General features: G+C 36.5%; 1 protein-coding gene across 4 annotated transcripts in view; it reads left to right on the top strand.

The window, feature by feature from the left end:
- LOC142337479 (E3 ubiquitin-protein ligase UBR5-like) overlaps positions 1-15,774 on the top strand; it is a 140,206-nt gene that overhangs the window by 50,922 nt on the left and 73,510 nt on the right. For all 4 annotated transcript variants that reach the window (XM_075386731.1, XM_075386730.1, XM_075386732.1 and 1 more), the window contains exons 10-15: positions 113-281; positions 1,106-1,254; positions 1,684-1,802; positions 2,648-2,784; positions 13,457-13,648; positions 15,293-15,416. In XM_075386731.1, the coding sequence (XP_075242846.1) occupies positions 113-281; positions 1,106-1,254; positions 1,684-1,802; positions 2,648-2,784; positions 13,457-13,648; positions 15,293-15,416 (890 nt within the window). The remainder of the gene's footprint in view (positions 1-112; positions 282-1,105; positions 1,255-1,683; positions 1,803-2,647; positions 2,785-13,456; positions 13,649-15,292; positions 15,417-15,774) is intronic.

Genomic DNA, 15,774 nt, shown 5'->3' with positions numbered 1-15,774 from the left:
TCTTAGAGAAGTTTAGAATTATTTTTTATTGTCCCAATTATTGTCGTATTTGCACATATTTGTTTTATCTCAGAAGTTTTATGAGACAGAAACTATTGTTTTATTGTTGCAGGGGTGTGGCGCCTTTTGCGCAGCGGAGAAAACTTCTTGAGAAGCAGGCGGCCAGTAAGAACAGCAGTAGCAGCAGTGGTGGTGGCAGTAGCAGATATTCATCAGTTAACGATGCATTCGCTTCCAGATCCGGAGATGGAGCATCTCATTTAGGTCAACATAGTCAACAGGTAAGAATCTGTTGGGAAGTGAAGCTCTTTGGCCCAAAGAGTTTATTTAGTGCTCTCAAACAATGTTGGCAGCACTCTGCTTCTTTTTCGAGCAATTTTTTCGAAGACTGGTTTTGCCTGTCTTTACCATTATAGCCGCCCTCCCTCCAGCTAGTGGTCATATAGCGAATAGCCCCAGCCATTAATGTATATCATAAGAGGGGGTGGTAATTTTTTCTTCCGTGCAACGATAAGCTCGGGGGCACTGTGTTACTGAGCCCCTTCTCATGGTTTGCCTCGCTGAGCTTAGCTAGCTTCTACTGAAGCCAACACCTCGCCTTGCATTATTTCTGACCATGTTTTAATGAATTTTTCTTTCTATGCCGCTCTTTTCCCTTTTATCGCGAGGCTCCCATAGACTATTAGGCATTGGTTGTATTTTTTGACAACTGCCCGCTTGCAAATCAATCAAACGTTAGATGCAATTCAAGCTGGTTGATATCGGTTCTAACTGAAAAACGGGTTCACGATAGCAAATTCGAAGTGATAAGTGAATTCAGAACATGGCTTACTTGTCAGCATAAAATTAGAAGCAGTGATTTTATATCTTTCATGGGATCTATTGTGCCCCCCTAAAGCTTAGTGGGCTTATCCCCAGCCCCCAAGCGCACGTGCTATCTTTTTTACATAGTAACGTGCTATATAATATCACATAAATTGTAATTGGGGGTTAGAAAAAACTGGGGGAGGAAACAGAATAGATCCCTTTCGTGAGAGAGCTACTTTTTTAAAATTGCAAATCGAGAGAAGTGTTTAAGCATTGAGTCACACGATCTTTGTTGCAGACCGTGGCAATAACAGAAGGATGCCTGGTGACTAAGAAGAAGAGCCCAATGTACCACGCGGGTGCCATCGGCTTCTGCTGTGATGCCACATTCCCACCCAAAGTAGGACAACTCATGGAAGACATCTGGAACCTGGACGCCAGCTGCAGGTTGGTTAATTATGCTAGCATTGATTGGTTACATTAAATATAATCTCCCATTTAAACTAATTTTTGTCAGTTTTTTCTCAAGTACCTCGTTGATTTCCTAACGGTAAGGTTAACGGAGCTCCTAAATAACTGAGAAAAGACAATAACAGTTAAATTTGATGGAAAGTTGACCTCTTATGGCAAAATTTGAGAACAATCTCTTTCCCAAAGCAATGGTGCAATCAAAATAAATGATTGTACTGTCACCTAAATGGGTTTAAGTGATCTGCAAATAAATTTTTCAACGACTCATTGATTTGCTATGAGCACTAAACCCCATCGAAAAAGCCGAATGGAAACAACTACAATATATATAATCTGTTGGGACTTATTCATTTCTGAGAATGTTGTCGTGTCAATTTCGGCATACTGAGTCGAATTGCTTTTCAGGTTCAAGATTCTCCCGTTGGAAAAGAAAAGGGGAGATGATTGTAAGAAGACAGAAATGTTGCCCCCTCCCAGTCCTGTCTCGGTTGGCAGCGAGGGAAGCCACAAGTCAAGCTCCAGAAGTAAGTCTTATTTCACTCGGAGGAGGCGTTATTTTTTAACCGTACGCAATGAGGTAAGGAACTTTTTGCCCAGTAAAACAAATACTTCAATTGAGCGCATATAATTTTTTTCCTGAGTAAAAGGAAAAACATTAGACATTTCAAACATGAAACATGCTTTAAATTAGAGCTCTTACACTTCCGCGAGTTTGTGGTAGATTTTTTTATCTCTATGAATGGTCATACGCTTTTGTGTATACGGCGATTTGTGTTAGTCCTGTGGTCTTTTTTAACCGATTTTTCGTCTGAGCCATGACTTGCGTCCTCAAAAATGGGATGAAGAGGTAACGCCGGAGAGAATTAAGTTCTCTTAGAGCCTTTCGGCTTAGACTCCAATTTTGCGATTCACCAAAATTCTCTGCCTTTGAGACGTAAATTCATTATTCTTAGAGTTTGCGCCCTGTGTGTGCTGCTATCAGAGAAGGTATTAGAGAAGTTAGTCGATAGTTCGGATTAATTGAATAATTGACATCATAAGTTTTGAGTTAAGTCACTCCTAAGATTGAGGATCAATTTTTAATTGCTTTCAAACGAAGTTTATCAATTATATAGTCCAGTTGTTATTTTTGGAGAATTTTTTTATGCTAATGTTTTGTCTCACCAACGAATTTTGGCGACTTTTTGTTTTGGAAATGGAGTCAACTGGTGAAGCCCTAGTGCATTGAGTGACTAAGCAACTGTCTTAGACTCTTTCTGGTCTCTAAGTATGCGATTCATTAACTGTTCTGGAAACGTTTTTGGACGCCACTATTTTCCGCCCCACATTCCTGCTCTTTCGATATTTGTGACCTCGGTGGTTGTTTCAGAGCGCAGACGAAGCGTGAGTCCTCATCCTTTCGCACAGCAGCCGTTAATTGAAGAAGAAATAGAGGAATACTGGAATCCAAAGAATGTCGTCTTCCTCGAGGACTCGCAGAATATACCAATTGGTACTGTTCTCAAGGTACGTTTCATTTTGTCGTTGACAGATTTGTTCACAATTTTCAGAATCCTATTTATTAATAGCCGCCCTCATCTTCTCAGCCGGCTATTATAGCGCTCCTTTTTTTTACAATTCAAAGAATTTGAATTGTATTGGGGCGCTGTGTTTTTTTAAGATGTGTTCACATATTTTTTCAATGACTTTGATCTTTCAAAACGGGATAAACAGGTAAAGCCCAGAGGGCATTAAGTTTTATTAGAGGCTGAAAGAAAGTGGGCTTTAGTAGTCCTTCAAGTGCTTAGAGTGTTGCAGCTGCTGGGATGGCCTGAATTCAAGGTTGAAAGGTCATTTTTAGGAGTTTTTGGGCTTAAAATTGTCCAATTTTGCATGTTTTTTTTGTGATTTTTTGAGTTTTTTGTTTGATTAGTCTTGGGTTGAAGTTTTTAAAAGTTGATGAAGGCCTTTTGCGAGACAAAATTACTTGTTATGACCATTTTATTAGCTATAGGTTTTTTGTACTACAAACACAAACACGCAAAATGATACTAATTTTTGCTATTTTTTTTTCAAGTTTTTTGAAAATTTTTGTCAGTTTTTGTGTTTTTCCTGCTTCAAGGGCCAGGGATTTTCCTTTAGGATTTGATAATATGGCATTGAATAGTTTCTAGTAGCAATGGATTGGTTTTCAACATTTTATTGTCTCGATTTTCTGCAATTTTTTTGATAAAATCTGCAATTTTTTAAGGTTTTCTAGTTTTTTGTCAATTTTTGATTTTTTCCATTCTCAAGAGCCAGAAAACCTATCCCACGGTCTGATAAAAAGTTACTGCTTTGTTGTTAGTTTCAATGGATTTGCTTTTCAAATATTTAACCCTTCGAATTATAGAGTTTTTTTGGTAAAATTTGCTATTTTTTTCCAGTTTTTCAAAGCATGTCTATAATTCATTTTTCTTGTCTCAGTAACCAAGTAACCCCATTCAGGGTTTGATAGCATGTTATTAATTACTTGCTCGGGGCAATTGAATGGCTTCCAACATTTTAACAGAACGAATTTCTATTTTTTGAAGTTTGAAATTATTTCTAAAAACCATTGCCTATCGATCTTTGAGCCAATGAATTTTTTAAGGCTTGGAATTGGGTTACTGAATAGCCTCTAGAGACACAGAAATGATTCCAAACATATTAATATCACGATTTTCAGCAACATTTCTTTAAAGTTTGCAATTGATTTCAATTTTTTAAATCGATTGGTTTTAAACATATTTTTGAAATAGGTATATTTAAAGGGATCAAATTTTGCCTTAGGGGTAAATGCTTAAGAGCTTTAGCAGTATATTTTTCTTTAGTTTGTTTGATTTTTTTAGTTTCTCAATTTATTTGTTGATTTTGTGTGTGTTTTGGCTGGCATTTTTCAGTTGATCTGCTACACAGGCAGAGTACTTCTAATTTTTTTATTCAATTCTTTGAATTGTATTTCAGGACTTGTCCTGCTATGGTTTTTTACTTCGTCGAACTTTTTTTCGCTTTACCATTTTGCCGCTTTTTCGACATTCTGCGTGAAATCTTTTTGACTTTTCTAGGCTAGTTTCTCTCTTCTCTCATTCTGCTTAAAGTGAATTTGAACATCAGTTGCTCAGCAAAGCAATTCAAAATGAACAGAGTCAGTATAACAAATTGAAGTCAGAAATAGAAGCGGGATAACCTCATAAAGACCAATTTTAGATGCCCGCTATTTGAACGTTGTTCCTATGAGTCTTAGTTACTATCTCGAATGCGTATTGGTTTTGATAGTAGCCCCTGTAGCCTCTCTCTAAGAAACAGAAGTATTTTCAACTACGAAATGCCATCAAAATAAATCGGACTTAAAAAATGTTTTTGTACAAAAATCTTTTTTCTCAATATCTTTTTATAGCTGCGAAGCTGTAAGCTGAGCGTAGCTATATTGCGGTGCTCTTGGTTTTTTTCTTGTTTCGTCGTCTGACGCTTTATTTTCGTTTTACATTTGTTCTAGAACATTCTGTCTCGTCACTGCTTAAATTGCTTTTTCGCGCTTGATTTCACGCTTTCTGCGTGACCTAAATTGCGGTTATTCAGAAACAGAATCTGTTCCTAAAACAAACTTGATTGTAAGAAACCAGATTGTTTGGTCCGACAGCCGAGTGGTTAAGGCGACTGGCTGTTAATCCGGAGATCGCCGGTTCGAGACGCGACAGGGAAACTTTTTTTGCACCCAAAAACAACCTCCTTTGAAATAAACTTGTAAGTTTTATAGGCGGCGGCGATAACTATTATCAACTCACTTCTGTATCTTTTTCCATCTGTATTTTACGGCACGCAAGTCTATTTCGCAGCTATTCCGGCAATCTGCCGGCTATGTTCTTTCAATCCCAATCATGCTTATGGGAATCAACGGCGGCTATTTTCCGGCAATCTGCCGGGTATGTTTCCATCATTTGATGCACACCTTAATGACTCACCAAAATGTCGACAAGTTTTTCCAGCTAGCATGACTTTTTGCTCATTTGCAGCTCAGTTTGGCAGTGTTCTGCTGGCTATGTTCAAGTCTTCATTTTTGTGACGTTAATTGTTAATAGTCGCCGTCATCTTCTCTGCAGGCTATTTTTGCGGTCCTAATTACCGAATCGTCCCTTACTTGTCTTATTTAATTGCGTATTTTGAAGTATGCTATAGGTTTTGTTACTAGAAAGAAATAATTGAATGATTGATGGGCCTGCTTATACTGAAATGAAATATTATCGTGTTTTATAACGAGTTGGAAGTTTTTTATAGCTGCGAAACTGTAAGCTGAGCGGAGCTATATTGCGGCGCTCCTGGTACAATCCAAAGTGTTTGGATTGTATTGGTGTGCTGTCTTTTTTAAGATCTGTTCACAGTTTTTTCGACTTTTTCACGTCAGTGAGAAGTCAAATTGGAGTGGTGATTTTATTCACCCTGAAATAGTAAAGGGAATGAAACTCAGAGTAAGTTTGAGGCGTATTTTTTTCAAACTACCTTTAAAGTGGAGTCAGAAATTGGTGCTTGAATAAATTTTCTGTTTTTGAGAGGGATTTTTTTCACGTGCGTCATTTTGACTCCTGTTAATAGCCGCCCTCATCTTCTCAGCCGGCTATTATAGTGCTCCTATTTTTTACAATTCAAAGAATTTGAATTGTATTGGGGCGCTGTCTTTTTTTTTAAGATCTGTTCACACATTTTCATGATTTTTGAAGTCAAATTGGAGTAGTGATTTTGGTCACGCCGAAACAGGAAATGGAGCGAAAAAGCGAGTGGTTTTGCGGCGTGAATTTTTTTCGCTCAAATTTTAAAGTAGAGTGAGAAAACGGTGTTTGAACAAAAATTCGGTTTCTCTGTAGTGGTTTTTTGTTCACATGCGGCAATTTCACACTGATTTTTACTGTTTTTTCGATTTTTTGGATCGGATTTTTTTCTAATTAAATTTTCATTTCTCGCTAGTGGTTTTTTTGTTCACATGCGGCATTTTGACATTGATTTTTTGTTTTTTTTCTTATTTTTTGATCTGATTTTTTTAAAATGGTTTTTTCAATTCACTCATAGTCCATTCTAGGTCTAGTTTTTCTGTTTAGTCAATGAAAATTCTTTGAATTGTTTGTCAGGACTTGTCCTGCTATGTTTTTTTACTTCGTCGAAAACAACAATGTTTCGCTTTACCTCATTTTGCCGCTTTTTCAACATTTTGCGTGAAATATTTTTGACTTCTCTAGGCTAGTTTCTCTCTTCTCTCATTCTGTTAAAAGTGATTTTGAGCATCAGTTGCTCGGCAAAGCAATTCAAAATGAACAGAGTCAGTATAAAAATGAAGTCAGAAACAGAAACGGGATAAACCCATAAAGCCCAATTTTCGATGCCCGCTATTTGAACGTCGTTCCTATAAGTCTTAGTTAACATCTCTAATGCTTATTGGTTATGATAGCAGCCCCTGTAGCCTCTCTCTAAGAAACTGAAGTATGTTCAACTACGAAATACCATCAAAATAAATTGGACTTAAAAATGTTTTTGTACAAAAATCTTTTTCAATATCTTCTATTCTTTCAATCCCAATCATGCTTATTGGAATCAACGGCGGCTATTCTCCGGCAATCTGCCGGGTATGTTTTTCAGTTTCTTTTCCTTGAGTGCCTTTGGTATGGTTCTTATGTGTTCTAATTGCACCTATTTGCAATTGCTTAAATTCATCAAGGTTGCAGCTAAAACTTTTTATGACGTTGACACTTTTTGTCATAAAATATGAGTAAATATATGATTTTGCCCTTTTTTGAAATTATTTTTTTGTCTTATCACTTAGTATCATTGACAGGACTGATTGGTTTATAATGAGGTGCAAACGAAACTAATTGACTGTTCGAGTTTATAGCTTAATGTTTTTCATGACTTTGACAGTTGAGTTAATTTTTGAGTTTTTGTTGTATATTTTTGTTATATTGGTTGTCTTATCGTTTTTGGTCATTAAGGACAGGTCTCATAGCTTGCTAATAGGGGTTAGTTTTGTCGATGTAACCTTGTCTGTTCAAAGCTGATGATTCTTATGACTTCGAGGGTAATTGTTTTCAAGAAATATAGAATTTTTGAGTTTTGCGAGTTTTTGTTGTTAACTTTCGCATCTTATACCTTAGTGTCATTGACAGGTTTCAATGGTTTCTAAGAAAGCTTTAATTGATGCAAACAGTCATTTCGTTTCATAGCTGATGCTTTTTATGATGTCCGTATTTAAAAAGATATTAGTGAATTTTGAGTTTCGCAAGTATTTATTGTACTTATTAGTGTCTCTATCAATTAAATGATTATTGACAGGTTTCATCGATTGCTAATGAGAAACAAGGGAATATAATTAGTGGCTTTTGTTCATAGAGGTTTTTCGAACTTCTGTGTTGTCAATACTTTTTGGTCGCAGAAATGTTCTGTGATAGAATTAGAGTTTTGAATTAGTTTTTTGGCCGCGATAACCTTTTTAAAATTATTTCTGTGTCTGTTTCCATCTATCTGTTTCGGCGGGCAAGTCTATTTAGCAGCTATTCTAGCAGTCTGCCGGCAAGGTTTTTTCTTTCCATGCATTGTTAATTGCTCTTGAACGGAATGTGAAGCAATTATTGTAAACGTGTGTCTTTTTTAATGCAAAATTTTTGCTTGACAGTTTTGACTTTTCGAGTGACTTTTGCGCCCTAAAACGGTTTAAATTTCTCTCTCCTTGAACATCTGAAGCAGCTGAAGTCAATTGGTAGTTGTTCGATACTAAAGTCAACTAAAAATCGCCGAATTTTTTTTTTTGCTTGAAGCGGTGTCATTTTTTCACTTAATTTTTTTAGTGGTTTACAAGTATTTACCTCTAGTGACGTCATTTGAAGCCATCCTTGGTAAATTCCCCAAAGTAAATTGGACTTAAAAATGTTTTTGTACAAAAATCTTTTTCAATATCTTCTATTCTTTCAATCCCAATCATGCTTATTGGAATCAACGGCGGCTATTCTCCGGCAATCTGCCGGGTATGTTTTTCAGTTTCTTTTCCTTGAGTGCCTCTGGTATGGTTCCTATGTGTTCTAATTGCACCTATTTGCAATTGCTTAAATTCATCAAGGTTGCAGCTAAAACTTTTTATGACGTTGACACTTTTTGTCATAAAATATGAGTAAATATATGATTTTGCCCTTTTTTGAAATTATTTTTTTGTCTTATCACTTAGTATCATTGACAGGACTGATTGGTTTATAATGAGGTGCAAACGAAACTAATTGACTGTTCGAGTTTATAGCTTAATGTTTTTCATGACTTTGACAGTTGAGTTAATTTTTGAGTTTTTGTTGTATATTTTTGTTATATTGGTTGTCTTATCGTTTTTGGTCATTAAGGACAGGTCTCATAGCTTGCTAATAGGGGTTAGTTTTGTCGATGTAACCTTGTCTGTTCAAAGCTGATGATTCTTATGACTTCGAGGGTAATTGTTTTCAAGAAATATAGAATTTTTGAGTTTTGCGAGTTTTTGTTGTTAACTTTCGCATCTTATACCTTAGTGTCATTATTGACAGGTTTCAATGGTTTCTAAGAAAGCTTTAATTGATGCAAACAGTCATTTCGTTTCATAGCTGATGCTTTTTATGATGTCCGTATTTAAAAAGATATTAGTGAATTTTGAGTTTCGCAAGTATTTATTGTACTTATTAGTGTCTCTATCAATTAAATGATTATTGACAGGTTTCATCGATTGCTAATGAGAAACAAGGGAATATAATTAGTGGCTTTTGTTCATAGAGGTTTTTCGAACTTCTGTGTTGTCAATACTTTTTGGTCGCAGAAATGTTCTGTGATAGAATTAGAGTTTTGAATTAGTTTTTTGGCCGCGATAACCTTTTTAAAATTATTTCTGTGTCTGTTTCCATCTATCTGTTTCGGCGGGCAAGTCTATTTAGCAGCTATTCTAGCAGTCTGCCGGCAAGGTTTCTTCTTTCCATGCATTGTTAATTGCTCTTGAACGGAATGTGAAGCAATTATTGTAAACGTGTTGGTCTTTTTTAATGCAAAATTTTTGCTTGACAGTTTTGACTTTTCGAGTGACTTTTGCGCCCTAAAACGGTTTAAATTTCTCTCTCCTTGAACATCTGAAGCAGCTGAAGTCAATTGGTAGTTGTTCGATACTAAAGTCAACTAAAAATCGCCGAATTTTTTGTTGCTTGAAGCGGTGTCATTTTTTCACTTCATTTTTTTAGTGGTTTACAAGTATTTACCTCTAGTGACGTCATTTGATGCCATCCTTGGTAAATTCCCCAAAGTAAATTGGACTTAAAAATGTTTTTGTACAAAAATCTTTTTCAATATCTTCTATTCTTTCAATCCCAATCATGCTTATTGGAATCAACGGCGGCTATTCTCCGGCAATCTGCCGGATATGTTTTTCAGTTTCTTTTCCGCGAGTGCCTTTGGTATGGTTCTTATGTGTCCTAATTGCACCTGTTTGCAATTGCTTAAATTCATCAAGGGTGCAGCTAAAACTTTTTATGACGTTGACACTTTTTGTCATAAAATATGAGTAAATATGATTTTGCCCTTTTTTAAAATTATTTTTTTTTGTCTTATCACTTAGTATCATTGACAGGACTGATTGATTTATAATGAGGTGCAAACGAAACTAATTGACGGTTCGAGTTTATAGCTTAATGTTTTTCATGACTTTGACAGTTGAGTTAATTTTTGAGTTTTTGTTGTATAATTTTGTTATATTGGTTGTCTTATCGTTTTTGGTCATTAAGGACAGGTCTCATAGCTTGCTAATAGGGGTTAGTTTTGTCGATGTAACCTTGTCTGTTCAAAGCTGATGATTCTTATGACTTCGAGGGTAATTGTTTTCAAGAAATATAGAATTTTTGAGTTTTGCGAGTTTTTGTTGTTAACTTTCGCATCTTATACCTTAGTGTCATTATTGACAGGTTTCAATGGTTTCTAAGAAAGCTTTAATTGATGCAAACAGTCATTTCGTTTCATAGCTGATGCTTTTTATGATGTCCGTATTTAAAAAGATATTAGTGAATTTTGAGTTTCGCAAGTATTTATTGTACTTATTAGTGTCTCTATCAATTAAATGATTATTGACAGGTTTCATCGATTGCTAATGAGAAACAAGGGAATATAATTAGTCGCTTTTGTTCATAGAGGTTTTTCGAACTTCTGTGTTGTCAATACTTTTTGGTCGCAGAAATGTTCTCAGTGATAGAATTAGAGTTTTGAATTAGTTTTTTGGCCGCGATAACCTTTTTAAAATTATTTCTGTGTCTGTTTCCATCTACCTGTTTCGGCGGTCAAGTCTATTTAGCAGCTATTCTAGCAGTCTGCCGGCAAGGTTTTTTCTTTCCATGCATTGTTAATTGCTCTTGAACGGAATGTGAAGCAATTATTGTAAACGTGTTGGTCTTTTTTAATGCAAAATTTTTGCTTGACAGTTTTGACTTTTCGAGTGACTTTTGCGCCCTAAAACGGTTTAAATTTCTCTCTCCTTGAACATCTGAAGCAGCTGAAGTCAATTGGTAGTTGTTCGATACTAAAGTCAACTAAAAATCGCCGAATTTTTTTTTGCTTGAAGCGGTGTCATTTTTTCACTTCATTTTTTTTAGTGGTTTAGAAATATTTACCTCTAGTGACGTCATTTGAAGCCATCCTTGGTAAATTCCCCCTCCGCCCGACTGAAGCGGGTTGCAATAGATTCGCGCTCCCCCTAGTTCGAGAGCAGTTTTTCCGACGTTAGTCGGTTATGTGTTATTATAGATGTGAAGCTGTAAGCTAAGTAAGCATAGCTATATTGCTCTTAAATCTCCACCAGTAACAATTAAATTCTATTCGTGCCCTTTTTTTAATTGCTCTCAAACAAAGTAAGCTCTAAAATTAGCCCTGCGGTCTTTATGTGATCATTCGCATTATCGACAATATTAACTTTTTGTCCTCAAAAACGGGATAGAGGAAAAGCCCAAAGGGCGTAAAGTGGCTGAGCACATCTATTAGGGCATTAATGTTCTCCAAGTGTACAAATCATTGAAGCTTCTGAGAAAATAAAATCATAAAACCTTTGTCTGAAAGTCATTTTATGGCGAGTTTGGACCCACAGAAAAAAAAAATAAGATATTAAAGAATTTTAGGAAGTTTTTGTGCTATTTTTTTTTAATTTTTGAAGCAGTATTTAATCGCTGCCCTCTTAATGGCTCTCTTCTTAACTGGCATTATAATGTGCTCCTATTTTCTTCCTCGAAAAAATTTGGTTTTGCTTTACCTTAGTTCACAGCTTGTTCGACCTTTTGCGTAAAATCTTTTTGGGTTGCGGGGCTAGTTTCAATCCGTAGTGTCATTCTGACCAAAGGGTTTTTTAACAGCAATTGCCCAGAAGAGCAATCTAAAGTGAACAGAGTCAATACCGAAAAACGAAATAATCTAAAATAAACGGGATTGAAAGTCGATTTGCTGTCATATTGGCTCCAACATTTAGCTAGCGTTTTATTGACTGAGATGCCGTTTTAGTGAGTTTGCTAATCTTGCCCTTATTTGTACTTCCGTTTTCCATTTCTTGGCCATTAGAACTACTAAAAGAAATTTCATGAATTCGAACGTTTCACGGTATGTTGGACTTAACAATTCTGGCATGTAGCTTTGTGGTTTTGGATCTGAAGCCACTTAACAAAAGTTGCATATTTATTGCCTCTTTTTTCTGTGTTGGACATTGAAGGCGACAAGTTTGTCGTATTGTCTACTTATTTTAAGGATACGTAGAATTTTTTTCAAAAGTGTAATACGAGTAATTCTTAAGACATTAACCCCGGACAAATATTTTCTTGAATTTTTTGACATCTTTAGGCTAGTTTTTTTCGTTGCTCGTTCGTCTCAAACTACCAAAAGAAATAAAAAATCCGCACTTTAAAAGTGTTTTTAGTACAACAATCAGTTTTTGTATGTTTGTCTTTGTTGCCTTTTTTGTCTCTTATATGTCCAGTCATGTCTGTGCCTCCCTTACTGTTAGTTATTTTATTGATTTCGTTGGCAACTAGTGGTTTCATGACCGAAGAATTCAAACATTTAATGATTTTCCACTTTTTCTATATTGTTATCACTTTTGCTCGGTGTGCCATTTTTTGCATTTCTTTACTTGCGCATTTTCACCAACACAATATGGCTTTTCAATAATTTAGCTTCAAATCAGTATCTGTTTGACAGCTTTTATTTTTTCTTGTGCTCTTAATCTCTCCTGTTATCTCATTTGTCAAGCAAGATTTCTGTTAGCAATCCAGCTATCTAGGCTTGAGTTTTGCCTGTTGGATAAGAAATATTGGGTTTCGGTGCACTAACACCCAAAAATTTCAACTTAACGCTAATTTTGGTTTTTTCTAAATTTTTTCTAAATTTTCGTGAATTTTTTTTTAGGTTCGGCTCGTATTTGTCAATTAGTCTGCTGGTCAAGTCAGCGAATTTCAGGTTTTTCATCCAATTCTTTGTGTTGTATTTCAGGACTTGTCCTGCTATGTTTTTGGTGTTGCCGTCTGACGCTCTTTGTTTTTTGTGTTACATCTGTTCCAAAACACACTGACTTGAGTGATTTGTTTTCTTGCGTGACTTTTCACGCTTGATTTTACGCTAACTGTTGCCTGATCTAAATCGGAGGGTGCAAAGGCGGTATCGCTGAGAAGTGGATAAGTGAACTGACTTGCATACGAAGTTTGCGGGTTGGAACCACTCCCAAAAATTCTCCAGGCTACACCACCTCTAAATTAAACCCCACTCTAAAACCGCCTCTTGGATTTTTTCCGTTGCCCCCTCCCCCCAGTTTTGTGCTTGTAATTTATTTGCACCCCAAGACGCACGTGCCTCAAGTTCTAAATTATTTGGCATTTTGTTACTTGTCTTGCTATTTCTTGTTATTGAAAAGTTGAGCTAAGCTCGACTAAAACTCAGCAATTGTTCAATTTTATAGATTTGTGTGCCGCTGAATTATTCATCTCACTCCTAACAAGTAATATTTTGATTTTGCGATTGAAAATTTACAAGGGCTCTGAAACTATTTATTGCAGGGTCTTTGCGTACATCTAAATTAGCTACTAGCATTTTTGTTCCAGAAAAAAAACTAGTTGAATCTCGTTTTTGGTCAATAGTAGCTGTTCTCTAGACTCATTCTAATGAATTTCTCACACAGGTTGATGGGAACATCGCAGTTGTCAAGTTCCCAAGCGACAAACAGCAGCAACAACAGCAACAGGTGGTGGTAACAGGAGTGTGCAGTAGTATGAGCAATGAGAACTCGAATCATTCGACCAGTGGAGGAGATGAGCAGCAACAGAACAGCATATTGAGAGACTGTAGATTGTTCCACAAGTCAGATCTCCAGGTTTGTTTCAGCTCAATGGTCTTGTACCTGACTGGATCCTTGCATTTTTTTTAGCATGGGCCTCCAGCTCCTTGTTGATGTTATCAACTTTTTAATTGCTCTCGTAGAGAAGCAATTATTGTAAACGTATGTGCCTATTTTTTATGCAAAATTTTCGCTTGACCGTTTTGACTTTTCGAGTGACTTTTAAGCCTCGACTTTTTGCGTTTTGCACGATCTAAAATTCTCTCTCAATCACAATTTTAAGCAGCGGAACTCAATTGGAGGCAATTTAATACTTAAAGTTAAATGAAAGGTGCGCCGATACTGGTGGCATTTTTCATTTTAAATATTAATAGTGGTATATATTGACCTCTAATGTTGTTATTTGAAGCCCACTATTGAACGTCTTAGTCTCATTTAGGCTCCCCCCCCCCCCCCCCCCACTGAAGCAGGCTGCAATTGATTAGAGCTCCCACTAGTCGTCCGAGAGCAATTCTTCCAACGTTTAATCGGTTATGTCTTATTTTAAAAACCAAGCTTAATTGTAATGAAACATTACTTTAAATCACAGTTAGCTTTACTGGTTACAGTTAAGTTTAATTAACACAAAATCACCTATTGCATGTCGAAAGAGCTCAGTGTGTTTTACAATTTGATCGAACACAAGTCGACTCGCTGTTTCTATGCGCTGATTCCTTATTAATAGCCGCCCTCGTCTTCTCAGCCGGCTATTATGTCCTAATTTTTGTACTTTGTCGGACAAAAAGTTTCGCTTTACCATTTTGCCGCTTTTTCGACATTTTGCGTGAAGTCTTTTTGACTTCTCTAGGCTAGTTTCTCTCTTCTCTCATTCTGCTAAAAGTGTTTCTGAACATCAGTTGCTTGGCAAAGCAATTCAAAATGAACAGATAAGAGTATAAAAAATTGAAGTCAGAAATAGAAACGGGATAAACCCATAAAGCCCAATTTTAGATGCCCGCTATTTGAACGTCGTTCCTATAAGTCTTAGTTACCATCTCTAATGCTTATTGGTATTGATAGTAGCCCCTGTAGCCTGTCTCTAAGAAACAGAAGTATGTTCAACTGAGAAATGCCATCAAAATAAATCGGACTTCAAAAATGTTTTTGTACAAAAATCTTTTTTTTTCAATATCTTCTATTCTTTCAATCCCAAACATGCTTGTTGGAATCAACGGCGGCTATTTTCCAGCAATCTGCCGGGTATGTTTAATTGCTCTCAAACGAAGCAATTACTGTAAACGTGTCTTTTTAAGCAAACGTTATGCTTGAGCGTTTTTTGTGTGTTTTCTAAAACATTCTTTCACCCTCGAGTGACTTCACTCTTGACTTATCGACTTTATGTGTGGTCTGATTTGATTTTATTCCCAAATTAAGTCTGAAGGCAATATAAAGCCAATATACAGGCAAAACCGGAATAGTGGTTGAGTTTGCTGACTGCCATCCAGGAGCTCACGTGATTGAACCTTCTTTGTCGGCTTTTACACCCATAAAGTTATTTATGCGTCAACCCCCTCTGAATTGAATTGCCTCGCCTGTCGTTCGAGGGCAACTCGTCCGACGTTTGTCGGTTCGTTTCAATTTGACATCTGACATTTTGTGACGTAAGCAAATTATGCGCGGAGAAGACTTAATTGTTTCTAGGCACTGAAGTCGAATGCACTACCCAAGTTCATGGATTGCATGCAGTGTCAGCCCAAGAACATCTTGAGCAACTGTGCAGCACTGGATAAACTACAGTTACTTTCAGTGGCAGTCGACTGTAAAGGTCAGTAATCTCTCAGAAGGCAGTAGAGTCTATCCTGTTTTCAACCAATTCAATGTGGTTTCTCGCTTAAGTCTGACCGATTTGACATTTCGTCCTCAGCAATGCGATTGAGTGGTAAAGACCGACGGTTCTTTAGTCGCTTTTCAGTTCCCTGAGAGCTTAACGAGTCTCTAAGTGTACATTGCGTTTCATCAAAACTGCCGAAGAGGCTTAAATTCATGGTGTAAAAGGGCTAATTTGGTATGCTCGGAGGCGCAACTTTCATATGACCAGAAAAGGCATTCAAGGTCTTTTAAGAGCACTTTTCTTCCCGAAATCTCAGTCAAACTTTAAATGAAGTCTATTCCAAAAGCTAAAC

The sequence above is a fragment of the Convolutriloba macropyga genome, chromosome 4 (genome assembly GCF_964194025.1).
Source record: "Convolutriloba macropyga chromosome 4, txConMacr16.3, whole genome shotgun sequence".
In the NCBI taxonomy this organism is placed as follows: domain Eukaryota; kingdom Metazoa; phylum Xenacoelomorpha; order Acoela; family Convolutidae; genus Convolutriloba; species Convolutriloba macropyga.
The sequence above is the reverse complement of the archived record's forward strand: the minus strand, read 5'-3'. Positions and strand labels throughout refer to the sequence as shown.